This window comes from Durotheca rogersii, assembly GCF_024521655.1.
Source record: "Durotheca rogersii strain YMJ 92031201 chromosome Unknown GGS23scaffold_2, whole genome shotgun sequence".
In the NCBI taxonomy this organism is placed as follows: domain Eukaryota; kingdom Fungi; phylum Ascomycota; class Sordariomycetes; order Xylariales; family Xylariaceae; genus Durotheca; species Durotheca rogersii.
The window spans coordinates 2,713,337-2,735,751 of NW_026251233.1; the positions used below are offsets into that span (position 1 = coordinate 2,713,337).

At 54.9% G+C, this 22,415-nt stretch overlaps 5 protein-coding genes across 5 annotated transcripts; 4 read left to right on the top strand and 1 right to left on the bottom strand.

The window, feature by feature from the left end:
• Positions 1 to 228: 228 nt before the first annotated feature.
• GGS23DRAFT_197579 (uncharacterized protein) lies at positions 229 to 1,321 on the bottom strand. The gene is made up of 2 exons (XM_051511759.1): positions 505 to 1,321; positions 229 to 336 (listed from the first exon to the last, which is right to left on the bottom strand). The coding sequence occupies exon 1, from the start codon at positions 1,225 to 1,227 to the stop codon at positions 736 to 738; it is 492 nt and encodes a 163-aa protein (XP_051376523.1). The 5' UTR covers positions 1,228 to 1,321; the 3' UTR covers positions 229 to 336; positions 505 to 735.
• Positions 1,322 to 5,108: 3,787 nt separating this feature from the next.
• GGS23DRAFT_197638 (S-adenosyl-L-methionine-dependent methyltransferase) lies at positions 5,109 to 7,477 on the top strand. The gene is made up of 4 exons (XM_051511760.1): positions 5,109 to 5,704; positions 5,813 to 5,858; positions 5,973 to 6,973; positions 7,104 to 7,477. Exons 1-4 carry the CDS (start codon positions 5,237 to 5,239, stop codon positions 7,218 to 7,220), a joined length of 1,632 nt encoding a protein of 543 aa, XP_051376524.1. The 5' UTR covers positions 5,109 to 5,236; the 3' UTR covers positions 7,221 to 7,477.
• Positions 7,478 to 8,420: 943 nt separating this feature from the next.
• GGS23DRAFT_197641 (uncharacterized protein) lies at positions 8,421 to 9,369 on the top strand. Its single transcript, XM_051511761.1, has 2 exons — positions 8,421 to 8,621; positions 8,681 to 9,369. The coding sequence occupies exons 1-2, from the start codon at positions 8,520 to 8,522 to the stop codon at positions 9,335 to 9,337; spliced, it is 759 nt and encodes a 252-aa protein (XP_051376525.1). The 5' UTR covers positions 8,421 to 8,519; the 3' UTR covers positions 9,338 to 9,369.
• Positions 9,370 to 10,756: 1,387 nt separating this feature from the next.
• Positions 10,757 to 11,858, top strand: GGS23DRAFT_197711 (uncharacterized protein). The gene is made up of 2 exons (XM_051511762.1): positions 10,757 to 11,563; positions 11,729 to 11,858. Exons 1-2 carry the CDS (start codon positions 10,970 to 10,972, stop codon positions 11,735 to 11,737), a joined length of 603 nt encoding a protein of 200 aa, XP_051376526.1. The 5' UTR covers positions 10,757 to 10,969; the 3' UTR covers positions 11,738 to 11,858.
• A 4,289-nt stretch (positions 11,859 to 16,147) lies between these two features.
• GGS23DRAFT_197811 (glycoside hydrolase family 11 protein) lies at positions 16,148 to 18,142 on the top strand. The gene is made up of 5 exons (XM_051511763.1): positions 16,148 to 16,600; positions 16,747 to 16,801; positions 16,864 to 16,906; positions 17,026 to 17,229; positions 17,374 to 18,142. Exons 1-5 carry the CDS (start codon positions 16,384 to 16,386, stop codon positions 17,533 to 17,535), a joined length of 681 nt encoding a protein of 226 aa, XP_051376527.1. The 5' UTR covers positions 16,148 to 16,383; the 3' UTR covers positions 17,536 to 18,142.
• The last annotated feature ends 4,273 nt before the right edge of the window (positions 18,143 to 22,415 follow it).

Here is a 22,415-nt window from a genome sequence, read left to right on the forward strand (position 1 = left end):
TATCTCTATCATAGGCAGTCTTTCACGATCGTTGGCTGGGAGGGCCGTCTACAGTATTACCGAGCCACGCATTTACTTCTCACTAATCTGCTGTACTTAGACACGTCGGCTCTGGCCATCCTTGGCTCCCAGGAGTCAATATCATTGGAGAATTAACACTATTAATACCCGAATTAGGAAGTGCCCTCCTTTACGGTGTTCCGTACTGAACCGTCGACAGCGATGGCTGACTCCGCACCTGTGACACAGAAGCCACCGGTGCCGTCAAGCATCTGGACGGAATAGCCGATACGACGGTGACACGGGGATCGAGGTTCTTCTAGTTTCTAGCTGACACTTCGTGTTGGGGTCGGTTAGGATGATGATGGCCAACTCGCGACGGCAAGCAAATCAGCGAGGGGAGAGGGCTGAGATACGCCATGGCGTTCACCCCCGGGGAAGATAATATCTTGCCAAAAGGACAGGACGTCCCTTCGCATGCAGGGTGGAAAATTGCCTACATACGGTTGATTATATTTACCTGTCAGGGGTAACACCCGACGGCATCGGAAACGCGTCAATCCAGCTTCGCCAGCTTCATGCTGTAATGCCACACACTCGCACTCGCACGCTCACACGCTCGAGTACGTGTGCGCCGTACACATATCCACGCGCACATGAGACCGCAGAGAGACCCCTGATTAGGGCCGTCTCGCGGGGGACGACGGCCGTCATATCGTATAACTCATCATCTAATTACGCCGTGCGTGTCGCGTCGCTCTGGGGTCGCAGGGGTCCCTCGAGAATCCCAGAGGCCGTCCATCCGTAGGCATGCCCTGTGCTTCTACGTAGGTAGCCAGCCCGAAAGACAGCCAGTACGGCACTCGAACCGATCCTAGACAAACGGCCGACCGATCTATCACCATTCACACACATGTAGGCGTATACATATGTAGCACGTATACGCATATATAGCCATGTAGGTACCCTTTGCGGAGCCGAGTTTGCATGTCCCAATTCAGACGACCTCGATGCCGTCGCCACCACCACCGTGCCCGGGCGCGCCGTGCGCTGTGCGCTTGTGCGCTCCCAAACGAGCGCCGTGCAGCATTGGCCCGCCGTCACGCAAGCAGGCAGCCGCACACCCCATGCGCGTAGTCGCCTCTGCAGGAGGCGGGAATGCGGCGGAGCCGTGCCAGGGAGTCGCAAATCGTCAGCGGAAAGCGAACGGAGACGCCTAGCAAACATCTGCCCCCCCCGTCCCGTCCGGCGCCTCCGCGAAGCTTCGCCCCCCCAAAGCAGACCGCCCCAAGGTGCCTGCGTTCGACATCGTAAGCCGCGAGAAGGAGCGCGAGGGCGAGGGCGATGGGTCGCGGCTAGGCTTGGACCGCCCGCCGACGGCCCTGTCCGTCCGTCCAGCCGTGCCTAACCTCAGGATGCAGGCAGAGCGGTTTTGTCAAGCTGCTGTGCGATCTAGCCAAGCAGGTATCATCTGGTGCGGGGGGGTGGCTGGCTGGCAGCGATTGGGTGCCCGCCAAGTAGGGTCCCGGTGGCGTCCTGGGCAGATCTATTCGCTCTGCTAGCCCGGACGACACAGTGCCATCCTTCACCGCTTTCTTTGCAACGGTCCGCGTCCGAAGGGGGCGCCTGTCGGTGGCTTGGAAGGGGGGGAGAGGGGGAGGGGGGGAAGGGGGGTGCGTGGTCTCGCGACGGCCGGATTCCCCAACCAGCCAGCGCACGCTCCGGCGTCACGCCACCTGCGGGATGCTTCCTCGCGCGGGGGGAGGTATTCGCGAAGCCCTTATCCGAGAAAGAAGAAGAAGAAGAAGAAGAAGAAGAAGGGAAAAGATAACGAGGCATATCGTAAGTATTGACAGCTCCGTGTCGGCTGGCTTCGACAAACGGGCTCGCCGCCCGCGCCCTGGGGACCGGGGACGGCGGAGGGGCCCCAAGGGCCTGGTCGATGGAGGTTATCGAGCACGTCACCGGTCTGGAGGCCCTCAGACAATTGACAGACACTGATCCTTTCCTTTGCTGACTCGACCTAGCAGTAAATAAGCAGGCAGCGTAGCGACTATAGACCTGATGATACCAGCGACCACGATACGCCCACGGCGATGGGTGGTGGCCAACCAGACCCGACTCGGGCGTTCCACGGCCGTCCGGGAGCGCAAGACCTCGGCGAGTCCTAGGGAACGACAGATCGCGCCGGCAACGCAGTCGCGATTAGCCTTCGCTGCCGAATTCGGGTCAGTGCGCCTAGAGCAGCCCTTACCAAGGTATACTACGTCGACTCCAGGCCTGCTGATGTGACCTCTTCTCATACCCTCTAATACGACGGCGCCGTGCAGGCGGTAGTAAAGGGAGTACTCTTATAGCTTAGCAAGGGCAACTAGAGATGCCTTGAACCTCCCCCCCTTTCAAGACGTTGATAGCCCCTATACCACCCCCTACAGGCCCGTGTCAGACTAGGGTGTTGATTGTCATTCTTACTACTTGTTGCTTGGAGCAAGAGGTACACGGTGAGAGTTGGGATGAAATCGCTATTGCTGTATTATACTATGTCACCGCCATGGTACCTAGCCCTGTAAATGAGATTCGCCGTTGCGACTATGACTCTCAGGCCCAACCTGCGAATTCATCGTTAGCTAGCTTCTAATATAGGACAAGCAATAGCCATCTGTTGTCAACTTGACTTGATTCGGGGTTGTTACGCCTGAAGCGTCGTATCAGCTCCTGCTAGAAACTTCCTGTGTCGCCCAGGTACACACACACTTCCCTTGGAGGCTAATATGAGACCCTACCGAACCGAGACACCACCCAGCTCCCTGGGTCTGGGGGTCGAAATGCCATGAGACAGACGCTTATTATAACAACCACACAGCTGCATCGACGCCCAGAGGTGGCCAGTCAAGCTCTCCTTTGGTCCGCCTAGTACCAGTCCCACGGGAAACAAGGCGATACCACGGCCTTGGGAAATCATCCGCCTGGATGGCAGAGGGTTCACAGATCGGCCAGGCCGAGTCGGCAGGCTAGTATCAGTCTACATCTATATGTAGACCGTTGTTGTCTACGGCTACTTCCATCATACTACACCCTAGGCGAAATTACAGATTCTTGCTACCCAAAAAGCGCGAGTCGTGAGACGATTCATTCAATCTGATAATACAAGGAGGGGAGAGGAAGCCGTGGTGATTGATAGTTCGACAAGGAGGCTCTCGCTCTGCAAACCCCGTGCCACTCCATGCAAGCGAGTTCCTGCCTAAAACATGCGGCGGCAGAAGCACTAGAAGAAATAAATCCTGAGATCGGGTTACTACAACCGATAGGCTAGTCTCATCTGGTTTGGCGATGATTCGTAGGTGCCACCAGATGGCCACTTCGCCCTCGAGTTAACTCATCCTCCCCTAGCCCTGTAGAGGAGAGAGTATGCTGAACTTAGAGGTCGTCTCTACGGCCAGAATAGACCAAACAGCCACGAAACACCTTGTGGGTGCATCTCTAAGAGCTTCGCCATCCGAGCGTCCCTTTCCAGCTCTCACCTCGAAATGTTTGTCCCGTGTGAGTATAGGAGAAACTCCTCCTATCCCGTCCTACAAGGCCCCTTCCTCATTTCGCCCTGGTAATAACTCCAGTCCGACCCCCGATCTGCCCTGCTCATCCCCGGCGGCAGGTTAGATCGGCGGGGGCACCGCGCAAGACACAACACAGGCACGCACATATACGCACAGGGACTGCAGCATACGGCGGTGCAGACATCCGGCTGAGGCAAGGATAGCCGCAGCTATATCACCCACGGCAGACCTGCAGGGGAGGAGGCCGGGCGCAGCGCATAGCAAGCCAGCCGGCCAGCTAGAGCGGCCATGTAACGAAACGCACACCCAAGACCGTCTCGTCCTTCGAGCCTCGCCGTGCTATCGGAACCGTGTTCGCTCGTGCCTTGGATAAGTCGTCAGGTACCAGACCCCTTCGACCCACGACGCGCTGGGTCATACCACTGTAGGCCAGAGTGCTCGCCTTCCAGCTGGGAGCTGCGCGTCTCTTGCAACCCCATTCCGTGGGACGAGCTTTCCCCAGTCCCTCACCAATACACAGACGACATCTATACACACACCCGCGCACATATACACAATACACACAGGCTCTCTCCCTCTCCCTCTCTCTCGCGAGCCCGACCGGCTGTTCGTACCGAAAGAAGTAAAGGAAAAAAAGAGCTACCGTTCTGTTCGCATATCTGCCGTGTGACACGCCACAAGCAGGCGCCTCCAGGACCCAAGTCCAAGTCCTCGGTAGCTGTCAACCGGTTCCCTGGTTCGGAGGGTCTCTGGGGCAACTTTCCTTTGCATTGCTATTATTATCCCGAGACGGGTATCGAAAGCACATAGCGGTGCGGTGTATACAGTTCGGCGGGATACTACGCCGGAATATTTTGGGCATAGACGGTACGGTCGCCCTCCTCAACCACACTGCTATCGTGTGAGTTAGGTCGAGAAATCTGCTAACTCTCTGGTCGAGAAGAGGAGGAGGAAGAGGGGGGAAGGGCAAAAGAGCCCCTTCTGTCGCCCGGCAGCCAGTGTGGTAGCCCATCGTGATGTGTGAGGCCCCATCCGTGTCCCAGGTCATATGCTTAAAGGGGGGGCAAGGCATGCTTTCTAAAATCGAGCCGAGAGGAGAACAAGAGACAAAAGCAGCCAAACTGAAACAGGGCAGTTGTTAGCCTCTTTTGCTGACAGGCATGTATTTGCCCAGGCTTATGTTCCCCTCATGTCTCTCCGACCCAGCACAGCCTGAAGAGCTATTGGCGCATCGCAGAAGTAATACAGATCGATGATCAGTGTCTGTGGGTTCCCCTTCCCCGGTCAAATCGTTGGAGGTTCACGTACACGACATCCCCGCCACCGTTGCCTGTGTCGTAGCTGGATCTTTAGCAATCTAAGGTTTTATACCCCCCCTATAACGAGGCACCGGGATCCCGAAAGCCCATCGGTTTCCTTTTTTTGAGTACACCGATCCTGGCAGTCCGGTTTTTTTTGTTTTTTTTTTCGTTGTTTAGATTTCCTTGTCTGTCGTAGTTTTTCTCTCTTAGGAAGCTTGCCCGTTCTCTCTCTGTGCAGATCCTTCATACTGGGCTTCTCCTTGGCGGCTTGCTTTTTCTCACCCCATCCCCGATTAGAGCTTGATCGGCCAAAGGAGGCTCCTAACCCTCACACGCTATCCCATCGGGGTCTCGCCCTCTTACACCAGTGAGGGAACAAAGATGGCCAGGCTCCGATTGGCGACCTGGCCCCACCCGACTTCACCATCCCCTTCTTCTCCTGACTCCAGACCGCTGGACTGCATCAAACAAAGTCCCAGGTCTCCCCCTGAGTTAGTACCCAGTTCATTCGAGGAGAAGAAATACCACCATTGCCCCAAGATTCAGCTCCAACCAGATACCACCAATACCATGGTCAGAATCGCCCCCGGCCCGAGGGGTAAGAATACCGCGTCACCGTCGACTATGATTGCCCTTGCCCAGAAAATCAGTGCCGAAACAGAGAAGGTCGACGCCTACTTCAGGGATAAGGGTCTCCCGGCTCCGAGCTTCGACGTCGATGCGCCCAGTGACTTTCCGAAAATGCCAGACGACATCTCTAGAAGTCGTAGGGAGGTCATTCACGCCACCCAGGAGCTTCACGACCTCATGATTGGCCCTAGGGAATCCGTACGATGGATGGCTTGGGATGTAAGAGACTAGTCTCTGTTCCTCTACACTTAAGCTGCCCGCCCTCCACTTTTCTTAAAGCTCGATGTTGATCCTAACGAGCGTATACTGACGACTCGACCCATGAAGTTCATGAGCACGCAATGTCTACAGCTCATAAACCATTACGGAATCGGTATGTTTTCCCGCACCACGTGTTTGGCCATCACTTTCAGTCACATTATCGGCCACACGGACACCTCGGGAAACTGACGTAGGCGGGGGGGCCTTTCTTCTCCTCGCACGCTAGCCCAGCTCGTGCCACTCGACGGCAGCATCACGCTGGCGCAGCTGGAGGCCAAGACGACGCTCGACCCGATCAACCTGGCGCGGGTGGTGCGGTACGGGGCGACAAACCGACTGTTCCAGGAGCCGCGGCCAGGTGTGATCGCGCACACGGCAGCGTCGCGGCTACTCGTCGAGGACCCGTCGCTGCGGGCGTGGGTCGGGTTCAACACGGAGGACCTGTACCCAGCGTCAGCGCACGTGCTCGACGCGCTGCGACGCTTCCCCGAGGCGACGAGCCTGCAGCGCACCGGCTTCAACGTCGCCTTCAACACGATCGACCAAGAGCCCATGTTTGTCACGTTCGGGCGTGACGCCGAGCGGGCCCGCCGCATGGGGAACGCCATGCGCAGCCTCACGGGTGGCGAGGGTTACGAGCTTGCACACCTGACTACAGTCACGACAACAACGACCACGGGGGCGGGGCAAGGGGCCGCGGCGACGACGGCGACAGGCCCTTTGCTCGACCTCGCGGCAGAGGACGCCCGCGGCGGTACGTTGGTCGACGTCGGCGGAAGCCACGGATTTGCGTGCGCGCACCTGGCGGAACGGTACAGGGGGATCCAGTTTGTGGTGCAGGACCTGGCACGGACGGTGGAGAGTGCGCCGCGGCCGGCGCACGCGGACGCGCAGGTAGCGCGGCGGATCCAGTTCGAGGCGCACGACTTCTTCACGGAGCAGCCGGTGCGGGGCGCCGACGTGTACTTCCTGCGGTGGATCATGCACAACTACTCGACGCCGTATGCGGTGCGCATCCTGCGCAACCTCGTACCGGCGCTGAAGCCCGGCGCCCGCGTCGTCATCAACGACCACTGCCTCCGCGAGCCCGGCGAAGAGGACCCCTGGGACGAGCGCCACATCCGCGGTATGGACCTCGTCATGATGACCCTGCTCAACGCCCAGGAGCGCGGGGAGCACGACTTCAGGCGCCTCTTCGAGATGGCCGGGGACCACTTCGTCTTCAAGGTGAGGAGTTTTATCGGCCCTTATCCTTGCCCCTTTCTCTTGAACAGCTGACGGCAAGCCACACAATGGCACGTAGTCAGGGGTACTGGAGAAACGTCGGTGCAAAAGCTAACTCCCCGCCAAACTGTAGGGGGTCACCAGGGCAAAGGATTGTCGCATGAGTATTATCGAAGCAGTGTGGGAGCCGAATGAAGCTATCGACGAGGTCTCTCACCCAAGACATGAGCGATCGAGTCTGCCACTCTAACAGTTGGCGGCACATCTTGACACGTCGAGGAGAGCGTAGGCGATATACGTCATAAGGCGCATCGATAGCTCGAAGCCGCTTGAAGGGAGGAATGTCGGCGTAGTTGTTGATGCATAGCCGGAGGCAGATGTCTGCGTGCGAGAATTTCCCGCTTGTCCTTTTCCAAAATATTCTTCCTCCATCCCGTTAGTTGGTTTCCTCCGATGACCTTGATACCCTCTTTCCCCGGCTCTTCGAAAGACCTATTGCCGAAAACGCAACAGTCTCACGAATGACAATAGGGGAGGATAGGGGGATGACCTAACGCCTGCAGAATTTTTGTTAGGAGGAGGGCGTATATGGCTACAAAGGGGTATGAATGATGTATGGTTGCAAATGAATACTACATAAATCTATTAGTAGTACCTACTGTCTGCATCACGGGAGGTCGCCTAGCTGAGTCCTGGCGTTGCTATCCTCACTAGCTTCACGCGTATTGGCCATCAACGCTTTGCTCGGCTCATGGTTCGGCGTGATGAAGCCACGACAGGATCAAGACCAACTCACAAACGTGAGGTCGGATTCTGACGGCGGAGTTGTGAAGCTACGATTGGCTGTGCGTCGAGAGATGGCAGAGCGACATATCGATCACCCCGTCTGTCTAGAACCAAATCGGCCGCGGAAGAGTCGAAGCATTCCATCCGGCCGTTTCTCGGGCCGGACCTAGGGTCTAGTAGGGGCTGACTATGTAGAAGGAGGCCATCGCGCAGACACGGTTCGGCGGATTTCTGGGGCCCCAAGATTTACAGCGCCCCCAAATGCGGGGCCCCCGCTATGGAGGACACACCCTGGGCAGGTCCGTCTCCGTTGGCCAGGCCAGGGCCTGTAGGGTGACGGCGATGGTAGGATAATCCAGGGTAGCTATAGCTCCACACAACGCGTGCCGAGGCATGCCTGCCGATGAACGGCCGGGGCTATGACGCTTAGCACTGGATATAAGGTGAGTGTTTCTTTGAACAAGTCATCAGGGGGGTAGTAGCATGCGAGACGACTGGACCACCAACTCGGCGATACACCACAGAACCGCGGCCGGACTCGAAGCTTCGCCTTCGCGATATTCATCGACTAGTTCGGGTCTTCATGCGTACTGACCGCGGTGGACCCGGCTGGGCGTCAAGTTGAAGTGTATAAATCCCGTCGATTTTCCTTGCCAGTCGACGAGATGTTATCAGAAGTAGAATCACATCATCATCGCCATCGCAAGCTTCAGGGCCCGTGTTACAACATCGACATCCCCACTCGTCTCATCACCATCGCAAAATGAAGAGCATCGCCCTCTTAGCCGCATCTAGCCTCGTCGGTTTGGCGAAGGGGCACGGGTATCTGACTATTCCCGCGAGTCGTACTCGCCTCGGAGCAGAGGTGCGCCGGCATCCCAGTGTGTTTTTGCGGTGCCGAGGCTAACGTTGCGTGTGGAGTAGTCCGGGATAGATACCTGTCCAGAATGCGCTATCCTCGAGCCGGTGACGGCGTGGCCGGACCTAGATGCCGCCCTGATCGGTCGGAGCGGTCCCTGTGGGTACAACGCCCGCGTGAGCGTGGACTACAACAAGCCCGCGGACAAATGGGGCAGGGCACCCGTGGCGACCTACAGGCCGGGCCAGGTGGTCGATGTCCAGTGGTGCGTCGATCACAACGGGGATCACGGCGGCATGTTCGCCTACCGCATCTGCCAGGACCAGGAACTAGTCAACAGGCTCCTCGACCCGAACTACCTACCGACCCTAGCAGATAAACAGGCGGCGGAAGACTGTTTCGAAGAGGGCATCCTCTCCTGCGTCGACGTAAACGGGCAGCAGTGCGGATTCAACCCTGACTGCTCCCCGGGCCAGGCGTGTTGGCGGAACGACTGGTTCACGTGCAACGGCTTCGACAATGGCGACCGGACGCGGTGCCAGGGCGTCGACAGGTCACCGCTTGGCGCGTGCTTCACCACGACCGCGGGCGGGTACACGATCACGAAGAAAATCAAGATCCCGAACTACGTGTCGAACCACACGCTTCTATCGTTCAAGTGGAACTCGTTCCAGACGCCGCAGGTCTACATCAGCTGCGCCGACATCGCCATCGCTAACTAAACGTGGGTTGAACGATTTGAGCAGAGGGGGAGGTTGGCCAAGGCTGCGCGTGCCCGAGGGTTGTCATCCGGGAAGGGAGGGTTTGATCGAAACACACTCATTTCCGCGGCCTTGCGAAGAAGCACGACGACGGTGAAACAGGCGAAGGGGTTTCTTTCTGTCGGCTCGCCTGCTGCTTTCACCCGCCGATTTTAAGTTGTCAACGTGCCTGTGGGAGATCTCGTACAGGTAGATAGCGCAGCTAGACAGTTGGCAAGTAGAAGAATTGCTTATCAACCGCCGCATTGGGCGTGGTCGGCGGTCTTCCTGTGGATGTGCAAGGAAAAGAAGAGTGTAGAGAAGTTAGGTGGACCGGTGTCGCGGTTCGAAGCCCAGCCGAGCCTCATTTAACCCTCACCAATTCTCATAAATCAATAACACTTCTATAACTATGCATTAGCTGTATTATCAAATCTATGCAAGTATCCATGATTAGTCGAGTCGATCAAGTCACGTCATTGGTTTTCTATCCTTCCCCCTTATCCGTCTCTCGATCCCTTCTTCTTCTTCTCCTCCTTGTCCCCTTCTCCCTACGTCCTCCATCCGTCCTCCACACGCGTCGACCACCCCTCCTGAGTAAACCACACTAGTCCACCAGACTCAAAAATACGTTCTGGAGGCCACGAGGAGATCGCAGCGAAAGCGTTATCGAACCCAATTCGGCAATGCGAGCTAGCAAGTTACGTGATACCCGATGACCTCGAGCTGGCTAGCTACCCGCTCCGCCTGAAGTCTGTAATCAGAAACGGGGAGGTAACACCAGACAAGGATCGGGTAGAACATTAAATGGTATTCGTGGCCCTGATTTCCGCTACCTCTGATGCGGCTCGTTCGCTAACCGGCATCCAGAATTTAAGTCTAGACAGTCTCTCTATAGTCCCGGTGCCTCAGTTCCGGGAATCCCAGCCTCCTCTCAACGTTCACCCAGGCAAGATTCAAAGATGGCGCAATCGAGAGGGGAGAGGAGGCGGCGGCACGGTGCCCCAACGCGAAGGGGGCTGCTGCTATCAGTTTAGTCGAAACATCCGACTAGGCGGTCGAGAATCGACAGGCGTAGCCAGTCCAACGCGTAGTGATCCATACGCTCTCAACACACTATGCCTTCGATACCAAGTAGGTTTAATGACAGCACCCATGGATCAGCTCCGAAATGTTGGCCACTCGTAGCCCAAGGACGGACGAGTGAAAGTTAATACCACGAGGTCATAATACTCTATTTCACCATCCTAGAACAAGGACGCGAAATACGAGGACCGAGGAATTATATGTTATGTTTGGGAGAGAGATTCAAATCTTCGGGCGATTGGCCGTATCCTATCCCGGATGCAAGATTACAAGAAATGACTCGACCAGTCGCTTTTAGCTGGTCCCGCGATAGCAGCAATATCAACTCTTGGGCGCAGGGTAACCGCAGCCACGACTCGTGTCCGGAGAAGTCTGGTCCAGATCGCAAGTGCGGCGTTGCGCGTTAACGTTCCGCGACTGGGCCACGCAATATGAGGCTCCTTCTCGCCTGGTCACAGTCTCCACGGTCTGTCGAGGCCGGACATATATTACCCCCGTTGCCCTCGGTGCCCGTGTCTGGGTTTCAGAATGCAAGGTGTTGCCGAGCCTAATGTTGAAGTCACGATGCTGCCTCTCAAGCCCGCCACCGCCCCCGCGGGCCCCTTCGGCCTCGCGCGCTCGAAGAGATACCACATGAACACGAGACAGCTAGGACCGCTATTGTCCTGGAACGCGACGGCAGTGTCGACATCCTCTCCACCAGGCCGTCCCGATAGCACAAATACTGCATATATCAGTGTGATGATCAATTCTGGGCCGTTGGCCGCCGGACCCCAAGGGAACGGCACGTTGTTTCTCGCTGCCACTACGGGAGGCTGTTCGGCGGCGTGGGAGCCCCAAAGCGAGCTGCCCTATGGCCGCACGTACGGTTGCGTGACCGGTGCTTCGACACCTTCTAGGCGCTCAACATCCGCTGCGACAACGGTCTATTCGTGGATATTTAAGATTCTATTAGAGGGTGGCGACGGTCCACAATTGCCAACCAAGAATTTCATCGCCACGTTCACCTTCATGGCCAATATGACGACGCCGGATGGCGACAAGTATCGCAAAGTGCTAGCTGGGACGCAGCATTTTACAGTCGGTGAGAATCTAGAAGGCGTTTGTGGCGCTAGCGGTGCGGTATACCCTACTATTCTAAATTGACTCTTCCTCAGCTTTCACACCCTCTTTTTCTTCTCTTATTCCCATTCCGTGGTAGAGACGATCTCCCCCAGAGGAATCCGGGGCCACCACTATCGTTCATCAGTCACCTGTGAGGAGCAATTGCTGACTCGATTCCTACAGTGCTCGTGAAATTTAAGGCCCGAAGACGCGCCAACATTGGTCGATCCTACACCGGTGGCCTGCGTAGGCACTTGCTGATGGTATGCAGTACGAAATAAAATAGCTGTCTTTTTATAGGATATTTATAGGAGACGTGAAGTGCGAGAGACGCCCTAGCTCGCCCAACGGCGCCATGATGTGTGACAACAACGATGGAGATTCTATATTCTAAAAGCACATCATTTCAGCTCCGACCATAATCACCTCCCTATCTATACTCTCGCGATAAGAGTCAGCATACAGTTGCCTGTAATAATATAATTATACACTCTCAACCCCGCTGCTACATAGATTCTGGGGCTGGGCTTGGCAGCGGTCCAGAAGGTGTATACCTGATAACATTGCGTTCTTTGTCTACAAGGGCGGCAGTCTCTAGCAGGGTGACCACGAGCTAGTCCCGGGTGATACAAGAGTCAGCATCTTCGCCACTCCAGGCCTCATAGAATGCGATTCTAGACTGCGACGCGGCCTTGGACTCCCTGTCCAACGTCTACTTTCGGTAGCGGTCAAGAGCTTTAATGATTTGATCTCCTCCGTCCCTCCAAGCCGGAGCTAGAACCTGGCCCGACTCGAGGGCGTTGAGCCGAGCGTAGAAGCGCCCTCAACACCTAACTGTATCAAAAAGATTAACCTAACTAAGCCGCGGGCCTCTTCGTTTCACATATTAAAACCTAAATACTCTTTACACGAAGGCATGCTATGAGCCGCGTGGCCCAATAGTGTGATTCACTCGCTGAGCAGAGACCACTAGCAGTCCTCTTTATTTGCCACAATTCTTGTAGTAGTTCGCTTAAGCTGACAGAGAGGAAGGATGGGGATTCACCGGTCGGACTGATATTGACCAAATATTGAGAATGGCTCATCTCAAATTGCTCCCTCATGTCACGGTCTTTGCAACGATATCTAAATCTAAGATTTCCGGTATAGAAACCGATAGCATCTCCTTGAGGCGCCCGCTCAGAGTCGGGTCCGGCCCGACTCCGTTCAGCTTTACCCGAACTGGGTGCCGAACCGAGCGCCGTGGCCACCAGTCACGTCCTAGGAAAGGTCGAGCTACGGCACAAGAGCGTGGGCATCACTACCCAAGCCTTGAAGAGTAGTTGATGTAATTCGTGAAGTCCTCATACTATTAATAGATGTTTTGGGCACAGGGACTCGGGCGGTTCTACACCGAACACTACTCTAATATATCCCTACTTGCGAATGCTCTCTAGTTGAAACAAACTACGCGCCCACCATCAGGGAATCTCAGCGGATCGGAGTGCCGCAGCTCGTCGAATTTCTCCGCAAGGGGAAAGGGCTCGACGCGCCACATTGCCGTGGGCTGTCACTTTAAGATCATCCGTGGTGTGATGCTCGCAGAATTATATGAGCCTTGAGGTTTGGGAACACAAATTGTCGCAATTTGATACGTCGTACTCTGCACGCGCGTAGAAATAGAATATGTGATCAAGTCTGTTTACTACGCTGCTTGGGAGTGACTCGGATCGGCTTAAACGCAGCTGCGACCTATGAACCTATGATATCAGGCATTGGTAGGATCTCATGCAGGACTCCCCTGGCTACCACGATGAGGAAACATGGGAAGAGGTGCATGGGTCCCTCATGCGCCGAGGTTCGACAGGGTGGACGCTGTGTTTCTTGGGCTCGAGCTGACGACGACGATCAGGGGCAAAGACGGAAGGAGAGGAGTGATGATGGCTCTACGTACCTCGCTGCATTCTTGAAGCCTCATCTATCTATTAAGCGGCCACGAGAACGGCTTAATTCGGGCCAGGCGTTCCCGACGTCCTGGTAAGACCTATAATAGGTCTCGGGTTGTTAAGCTAAGGAAGTGTGACTAGGACGCTTGTTAAGTTGGGATTCGAAAGGGGGTTGTAAATATTGACGTGGAGCTCGCAACGAACTAGTTCCCTCTGTGTTCGAGGATATATCACGCTCGGATGCGTTGTTAGAGACTTCGACTTGAAATCTACGGTCCCTCTACTGTCGAGTTTTTGTACGTACCCCTGAGATGGCGCCGTCAGCAACCCAAACTAATGGTAAAGGAGGCACCGATCCTACAAAAATGATATCTCATCCCTATTGTGGTATCTACGAGTGTTCAGATACGCATCCGACCATACATTAGGTACTTAATTCCCGCCGTTGTGTGCTCCACATCTCTGATACGCAGCAATAGCGCCCTGTAGTTCGTCTAAGAGGTTCAGTGGAAGGTTGGGATTAAAGGCTTGTATTTCTACTCAACGCGGCATATGGTACGTCCCATATGCCGGTAGGGCTTACTTCCTTCGTGCCCAACTGAAACTGAGGCAACCCGGAAAGATAGCATCTCCCAGGCTTTGGTATGTTTATTAGCTGAATGTTAGAACGCCTTATTGCATACCCTGTGTGTTTGGACAAAACATGGCGTGTTTACGAATGCGTTCGTGATCAGAAGGATCAAGTCTCTTATCCAGATCAAACTACACATTCTAAACACGAACCAGCTACTCAGCTAGATCAGTTAGAAACAGGTGCCTACTGCAATAGATCTGTAAGATATTCCGGCGGGAAATGCGAGTGGCGTGGCTGTACGCACAAGGCCTTGCCTGACATCTCAGACCTAACATATCCTTACGCCTAACGTTTGCTGATTACCGAGTCGTTTCTGGGAATGTTGAACGCATATGAAGCTTACAAACACAAACGTGGCCCCCATGATAGTCCAATTTGAATCATAGCATTCCCCCCCCCCCCTCCCCCCCTCCCCCCCTTTCTGGCGATCTGCTGTCCTATCTCGTCCCAATCGATGAAATGATCAGGGATATTTCACCGGCGGCAAGCCCGACACCGGACACAGAAGGAAATACGCGACGTTTGGATTCGTCATCTAGCTGACCCTTGCTCAATAAGTGTCAGATCAGGAGCTGGCCACATATGCACCTCATCCGCACACCGATGCCAGAATCCGCCAAATGCCTGTCGTCGTAGACTCAGGAGTTGTCGGGCAAGGCATTGGGGGTCGTAAGGGTTCGAGTACTGGGTACTCTTCGATGACAGCCAGCTGCTATGCTCGGATACCTCTTGGGTATGATCACAGACTTGGGGCGAACACAGGCCCTACTGCAGAGCATTCTGGCTGGGGTTGATTATAGAATAAGGAGCAGGTTCCATGACCCATAGTCGCCATCCAGATCCCGGTTTGTAGTCGATCAGAATCCCAGACTCCATAAATATCTCAGGGGGGGGGTAAAACCCGCACCCTGAGGAACGGTTGAGAAGAGGGCGCTGGTAAGCGAGGAAGCTATAGCCCGAGGAAATTCTTCCCAGGCTTCGAGCAGGGCTTGACCTGCTCCACGTCAGACTCATGATCATAGGCAAGAGAGTAGGCAACGGGAGAATTAAGTACTCTTCACGAGCCTGAGAATGAAGACAACGAACGGGGGGCCCATTGGCCTTGGCATCTGGCCCGTGCTTACTATAACATATAGAACTTATACCTAAGGCCACGACGAAGCTAAGCGGATTCGGCGATCATGGGGAACCAGGGCGTTCCTCGATTACGTCTCGTCGTAGTGTTCTCCTGAGACAGAGAGAAATACGCCACACTGTTGTTAACGTTAACCAACGGAGGTTCTCTTTCGATGTGCTCCCAAATGACCCCAAAGCCTCCGAGAGGATGGAAGTAGAGTCCAGTCCATCTCAGGAGAGCGAACACATACGCATCGCAGATTACAGGGTCTATCGTGTGATACGAGGGTCGGCTCGTCTAGCCACTTGTAGACTCGCGGCATCGACGGCTTCTTCCAGCACGCTACCGACCTTGAGGTTAAACGGAAAACGACAGAAAAGGGCATCCCGGGTGAGAGCCATCCTCGACGAATAATCCACGAATTAACGACGTTGCCGAATCCCACTCCTATTAACGCCCCGATGTCTAATTGACGCGGGCAATCTGCCTCATCCAGCGAGACTGACTCCCTTCGCCCGGCCAAGTCGGTTCAACTGCGCAAAGAGCAACATTATCCGGACACCCATAGCCGTGGTTTCCTGAAACGATCGCCTGCCGAGCAGAACGGCGCCGCGATGGGTTACGATGCCCAGAATACCAAGAGGCCCATACAAACGAAACCTGCGGCGGGTTAGGTTATTCAGCGGCAGGTAGTATTCTTCCCCGCCGGCAGAATTCCACGATGACGGTGGTAGGGGTCTAGAAGCCATGGCTCGCGTTCCGGGTATCAAGATCGATGTGCAATGCGGCTCTATTCCCAGAGCATGATGTGCCGCCTTATTGGCGGAAGAGCTGGACCACCCGCTATCCCGGGTTTCTAAAGGTTAGACACCCATTTATACGTTGCAGTATTAATCTACTTATGCGTCGATCTACTACCCGTATATGATCCACGATGCTAAACACATCCCCAGCTGATTAGACATGGTTGCTGCGTTATGAGGTGATCGCCAGGCACGGGACTCGGCCGCGTACCAGCTCTCCGTCGGCCTCGTTGCGGCGGAAGAACAGCAGTATAAGAGCGACCCAGATCGCAACACCGAATATCTCCTCCTCGTATCCGCATACCCGACCGAGAACAAACGAAGAAGCCTAAAACAGTATACCGTTACTTGCTGTCACCATGGTCTCGTTTACCTCCCTCCTCGTTGCGTGCGTCTCCATCGCGGGAGCGATCGCCTCGCCCCTTAACAACACCGAGTTCGATCTCCTCGAGAAGCGCCAGTCTACGCCGAGCGCCACCGGCCGCCACAACGGCTACTACTTCTCCTGGTGGACCGACGGCGGCTCGCAGGTTACCTATACCAACGAGGAAGGCGGCAGATACAGCGTGAGATGGAGTATGTGTACTCTGTCCTTCTCTATCGCCCCCCAATTCTACTTCCAGTCTAGGGAGAGGCTATTATACCCCCTTATTCCTTGAAGCTTTTGATTCACACTTCATGTCAACACAAACAGAGTAACCGCTGACTTGATATCGCATTAGGCGGAGGCGGTGGTAACTTCGTCGGCGGCAAGGGGTGGAACCCGGGAGGCCCCAAGTAAGGCTTTTCATCACAGTGGTGTAGTTCGACTATGTCAGCTAAGACAGCCGGCGCTATAGGGAGATAACGTATTCCGGGACATACCAGCCCAACGGCAACAGTGTAAGTATTCTCTATAACCGACTTGTTGCTGATCCGAGTCACCGTGTCGGGGACTACCTTCTTCGCCTACTCAACTACATAGAATCCGAAAAACTAACCGGTTAATACCCCCCATATAGTACCTCGCTGTCTACGGTTGGACACAGAACCCGCTCGTCGAGTACTACGTCATCGAGAACTACGGCACGTACAACCCGGCCTCGGGTGCGCAAAGGAAGGGTTCCGTCACCACCGATGGCGGCACCTACGACATCTACGTCAGCACGCGCTACAACCAGCCCAGCATCGAGGGCACCCGGACCTTCCAGCAGTACTGGTCTATCGTAAGAAGCCCCTCCCCCCGGCGCCCGTCGTCCACGACGATGGTGCTCCCGGCCCGGGCGTCGGATGGCGCATCCGGGCCCACGTCATCGTGGTCGGCCCGGTTTTAGAGAGATAGAGGGCCCCTTTGCTAACTAGTTGACCAGCGCACGCAAAAGCGGACCGGCGGCACCGTCTCGACCGGCAACCACTTCGCCGCCTGGGAACAGGTCGGCCTCAAGCTGGGCACGCACAACTACATGATTGTCGCCACCGAGGGCTATTTCAGCAGCGGATCGGCCACCATCACGGTCCAGACGCCGCCTTAGGCCACTATACATACGCGCGTGGCTACGCCGCCGTCCTGCAACACGTGAAGGTAGCGTTACCTAACGTGAGACGGGCGGGCTTACGAGAGCGCGCCGTTTGCGGATGCAGCAGCTGACTGACTGCGGTGGACCTTCGAAGTCGGAAAAGAGGTGTGTATAGTGTGTGCTGCTGACCTCCTTTCCGCGCCCCGAGAGAAATCCACTCGGACGCTCGCCACAGTATAGTCGTGAGGCTTGACGGTCGAATCGTCGGGAGGCAATTAAGAAAGCAAAGCATTCCTGCTCAGCGGCGAGGTGCGCGTGACTCTTGATATTTGCCCCTAGGCGCTCCAATCTTCTTCCTTGGCTCCAGTGACTGTCCCACCTGCGGCTGTAATAGAGGGGACTGGGCTTCCTCGCTGGGCGTCATATCCGAATGTATGTCTTACTTGCCACTATCGACCAACCTGTTCTACAAAAAGACTCTGCATTCGGCATTTAAATAATTGGTCTCTGCCGTCGTCAGATTTGGGTCTATACTCGGCCAGATCTCGCTAGACTTACGATCCGGTCGGCGCTCGCTGTATCCAAATATACACCAGTCTTATCAACGCCGCGTCGCCGGATGCTTCCAGCAGTCTAGATATGATTCTTACATGCATTGACGTAACGCATTGTAACGTCGAGGGGATGGTATCCGATCTAAACTAACCGAGGTTCCGGCTCTGCGCATTCCTGGCTATCAGATGTCAATCCTATTTTTGAGCTGTAGAGATTTTACTTTGCATCAGTAGATCAGCGGATATTCTTTCTCGCCCTGTGGTAGGCAGGATATCACACAAGACCCCGATGAAATCCAGTAGTAGTAGTAGTCTTGCCTATAGCCTAAACTACCTCCCAATTGATAGATATACATGATTAGAACACAACATCTATATATTGATTGTGATTCTAGACTCAGGGATATTTACAGCCTAAACATCAACTATTATAGCACAGTCTATTTCTAGGTCGTATAAAGCAGCTAATACTGCCTATTTTGTGTCTTCACGCCTTGCAGTATACATTATAATACCCCCTTCTTCATTGTCTGGACGTTTAGTTTAGATACCTGGCGCGGAGATGGGCTATGGTGCTTCCTCTCCTCTCTTTGTTGACACAAACAGGACCTACGAAAACCTACGAGGCCAGTGAACTGCCGAACGGATAGTTCTCTTACAGTTTCTATGGGATATCAAGATCATTCACCGACATGCGAAGCGTCGAGTTATCCAAGTGAAAGACAGTCTAATACGAGACGGCTCGAAGACACTTAGACGGCTGAGGTCAAGACATCACGTTACAGAAGTTCGATGGCACTTCAAAATCATTAACTACACAAGCGCCTGCAACTGGAACTATTACATCCGAGCTCTTGCATCTGCGAGTTGGCGAGAACGAGACAGGGAAACATCAAGACGGCAGCTCTCAGGCCTCGGATCGCGTCCGTCCAACTGCAAGATGGAATCCACCAGGAGAGCGGCGGCATTTCCGGCCGAGTGATCCTAACCAAAGGCGACGACTGAATGGGCTGGCTGCCTCCAATCCTTCCAGTGACTGCGCCCTAGGTCGGATCCGGAGGGGGAAAATGGGGGGGGCGGCGGGGGCATCGCGAAAAGGCTGAGCACAGAGAGAGTGAGAAAGACGGTCACGTATCGCATACGCTGGCTCGCGATGAGGCTGGGCCATTTCCGTGGGGGGAGGTAATAGCGGACGGACGCGCTGCGCACGTCCTATCATGCGCTGCGAGCAACGGTGGAGAGAGAGAGAGAGAGGCAGCGAGGGAGAGACACAGAGACGGAGGAGGGGCCCAGAGTGGGCTGGACTTCTAGCGCCAGCGCGCGAGCGAATCCTATCGGGTACACGATCGAAGAGATCGAGCGAGCGCAGCATACCGAATGAGCAGATCTCGCCCTATCTCGAACGCCTCTCAGAAAGGGGCGTCGCGAAGATCCTTCCCGTCTGAGCAGAACTGCGTCGTTTAACTATCTACAGCAGCAACCCGGATTTTTGGGACGTTTCAAGTCTGTATTTCTTTTTCCCTTTTTTCTTGGTCGCCTCTGTCTATGCTATGTTATGCGTGTCCTGTCGCCGCCCCTTCTCCCGCGACGGCGAATCTATGAGTATGTACATAAGCACGTGTGTGTGTGAGCGTGTGAGCATGCGTGCGGGTGTGTCTCCATCTGGGCTAGATCACTCTCTCTGGTCCGCAATCCCTCATCGTATGAATCCTCGCCAGATGATTGGCAACACGGTACGATAAGTGATGAGGCAGAGAGCCCGAGGACGCGCCCTAATGTACGTGCCTGTTTCGAATTAGTCATCTCTGCTCGTCGCTGTCGACTCGGATCAGCTGTTGAGATGCCGGTAATGTTTCAGCCATTCCTTCTCGTCTGCGTCCCGCGTGAGGCTCTCTGCTTGTCTCTCTTTGTCCGTCTCTGTCTCCCTCTACCCTCCGAGGTCCGTGTGCGTATCCTCTCGCTCTGATTCCCTCGCGTGCGATAAGCCACGCACGTGTGGTCCGATGTGATCATCCTGTCTTGACCGACTTCAGCGCAATGGCACTTGCTAAGTCGCCTCGAGCTTATGGCGCCATGTGCTCGGAGAATGAACAGTCGAGACCTATGCAGGATTCTTGGCGAGATTTGGTTTTTTCCCCCTCCCCTTCGCGGCGGAGGCCTGGTAGCTTGCCTCACGGTCCCTCCTATGGCAGCATGATATGATATTATGGGTTATCTCGGGAAGTTCGGCTTCTCCTAAGCTAGCTTGATTCGCATGCTATGTATAGACAGGCTGGCGGTCTGCGAATGTACATACATATTCGCTATTATCATTGTTCCATTACCATCATGCTGTCCGCGTATTGTCAAGACCCAATTCGAGATTCCCCTGCGACGGAAACATGCTTGCCCAGCCCAGCCCCCTCCCACCCCATAACCTGACAAGGCGGGCTTGTTGGAGCTCCCCCTGTACGGTGCGTGCTCGCTTCCCTGCCCATGCACACCACCCCCAAAATCTCCAAGGGGATACCCTCCATTTCCCCTGGCAAACGGTCGACAAGGGCGGGAGAAACAACACTGAGAAGCGCACCAGCTCCACGGTTCACCTCTGTCGCATCCCTGAAGTGTACAGTCACACAAACCAGAAGCAATCGAGCTTATCCCTTGCTCACTCGCAGCCTCGCACAAAGATCCCCTTCATTATCCCGCTACACATTGCGACGGTAGATGGGGATGCGCCATGCGAAGCACGGCATTTTTCAATGGCAAGGGTATATGATGGAGGGAAGAGGGGAGGGGGGGGGGGGGGGGAGGAGCAAGGGGAAACGATGGCAGATGGGTCGTTGAACGTGTTCTCCAGCATGTACGTAGCTGTAAGTAAGTAAGTAAAGGTAGGCGTAACGACATGGCGGTAATATTGCTCACATACATACTACGTACGTGGAACTCTGCAGATAGTGTGCTATATCAGAGCTGTGTTATACAGTATGTAGGCTATTTCGGACATATTTCCCTCTCTCACACGCCCTCTCTCTCCTTCACGTATAGGTACTTACCTGTATTAATGCGTCCCGTAGGTTGCGCTACGATACCGGTCTGGATACGCATCTGCAATCGAACAAAACAGGAAACACGATGGACTGAGCGAGATCGATCTCCTTCGTGACGCAGGGAGAAATGAGCAAGGGGGGGTGGGCCATAGATCACTGAAAGCCGCAAACATTCGGTTTAGGATTGCGGAGATGGGCGACGAGAGAGGGGGAGAGCAGCCTAGGAGGAGTAAGGAGGAGGAGGAAGAGGAGGAGGAGGAGGAGGAGAAAAGAGGCGCACTGCTGCTTTCTGAGGTGACCGCAACATACCCCGAGCTCGTTACCAAATGTAGGCCAACGGCGGCTAGCAAATTCCGCTCAATTTTGTTTCGCCATTACCCAGATTATCCGTCGGTGGATTTCTAACAACGGTTTCGGTTTATACGGAGGTGTTATTTCCCCTTCCTGTACACACTGTATTATGTACGTAGCGCATACATATGTAGGTAGCAGCCAGCAGAGGAGGCATCATGCAACAGAATCTAGCCTGCCTCGTCTGCCTAGTGATTGCAATGTTACTCCATACATATAGGGAGGCCGTCCGTCATCCAGTGAATGCCAGGGGACAGGTCGTAGTAGTGCCCGGAAGACATGGTCTATCTGCAGGAACACAAGTCCCGACTGTAATCCCCGTCCTCATTTCATCCCAGCAGAGACGTCCCGCTCTCATCTTCCTCCCAGGCTCTGCCCTGTCCGTGTCACGGTAGCGCGAGGCGAGCTTCTCGAACGCGATCCTCCAGACGCGAAACCCTGCGAGGTCGCGGCAAAGCCGACGAGGACCAGGACGTGGTGAACACACAACGCACCTGCAAGCGCGCGGCAGCCCCATAGCATACCTGACCTACGTATAATTCTAGAAGGCGAGAAATCCGGGTGCCAATGTAGAGAGTTGTGTACGGATGTACAGTATATAGTAGTAATAATAGACACACACACACACACGCACAACTATTTTTCTGTTATCAGAGACGGAGGCCAAGTACGCGTCGTTATTGGACTGTCGTATTCGCTTTCCTAAATTAACTCTCTTACTCTAAGTGAAAGAGAGGAAGAAAACGAGGCATGTGTCTTCGGCACCACCACCACCCAGAGGGTAACATAGCATTACGAGATGTGCGTATGTACTTTTGTGAAATGAATGGCTCTCCAAGAGCAAACCATAGAAGAGGCGGAGTGGCTACCGGCTACCTACCTACCTATGGGCAGGTTGCTCATCGAGGTACCGGCTACATACCCGAACAGAAAGTCATCGGCATCATGACATGACGCGGCG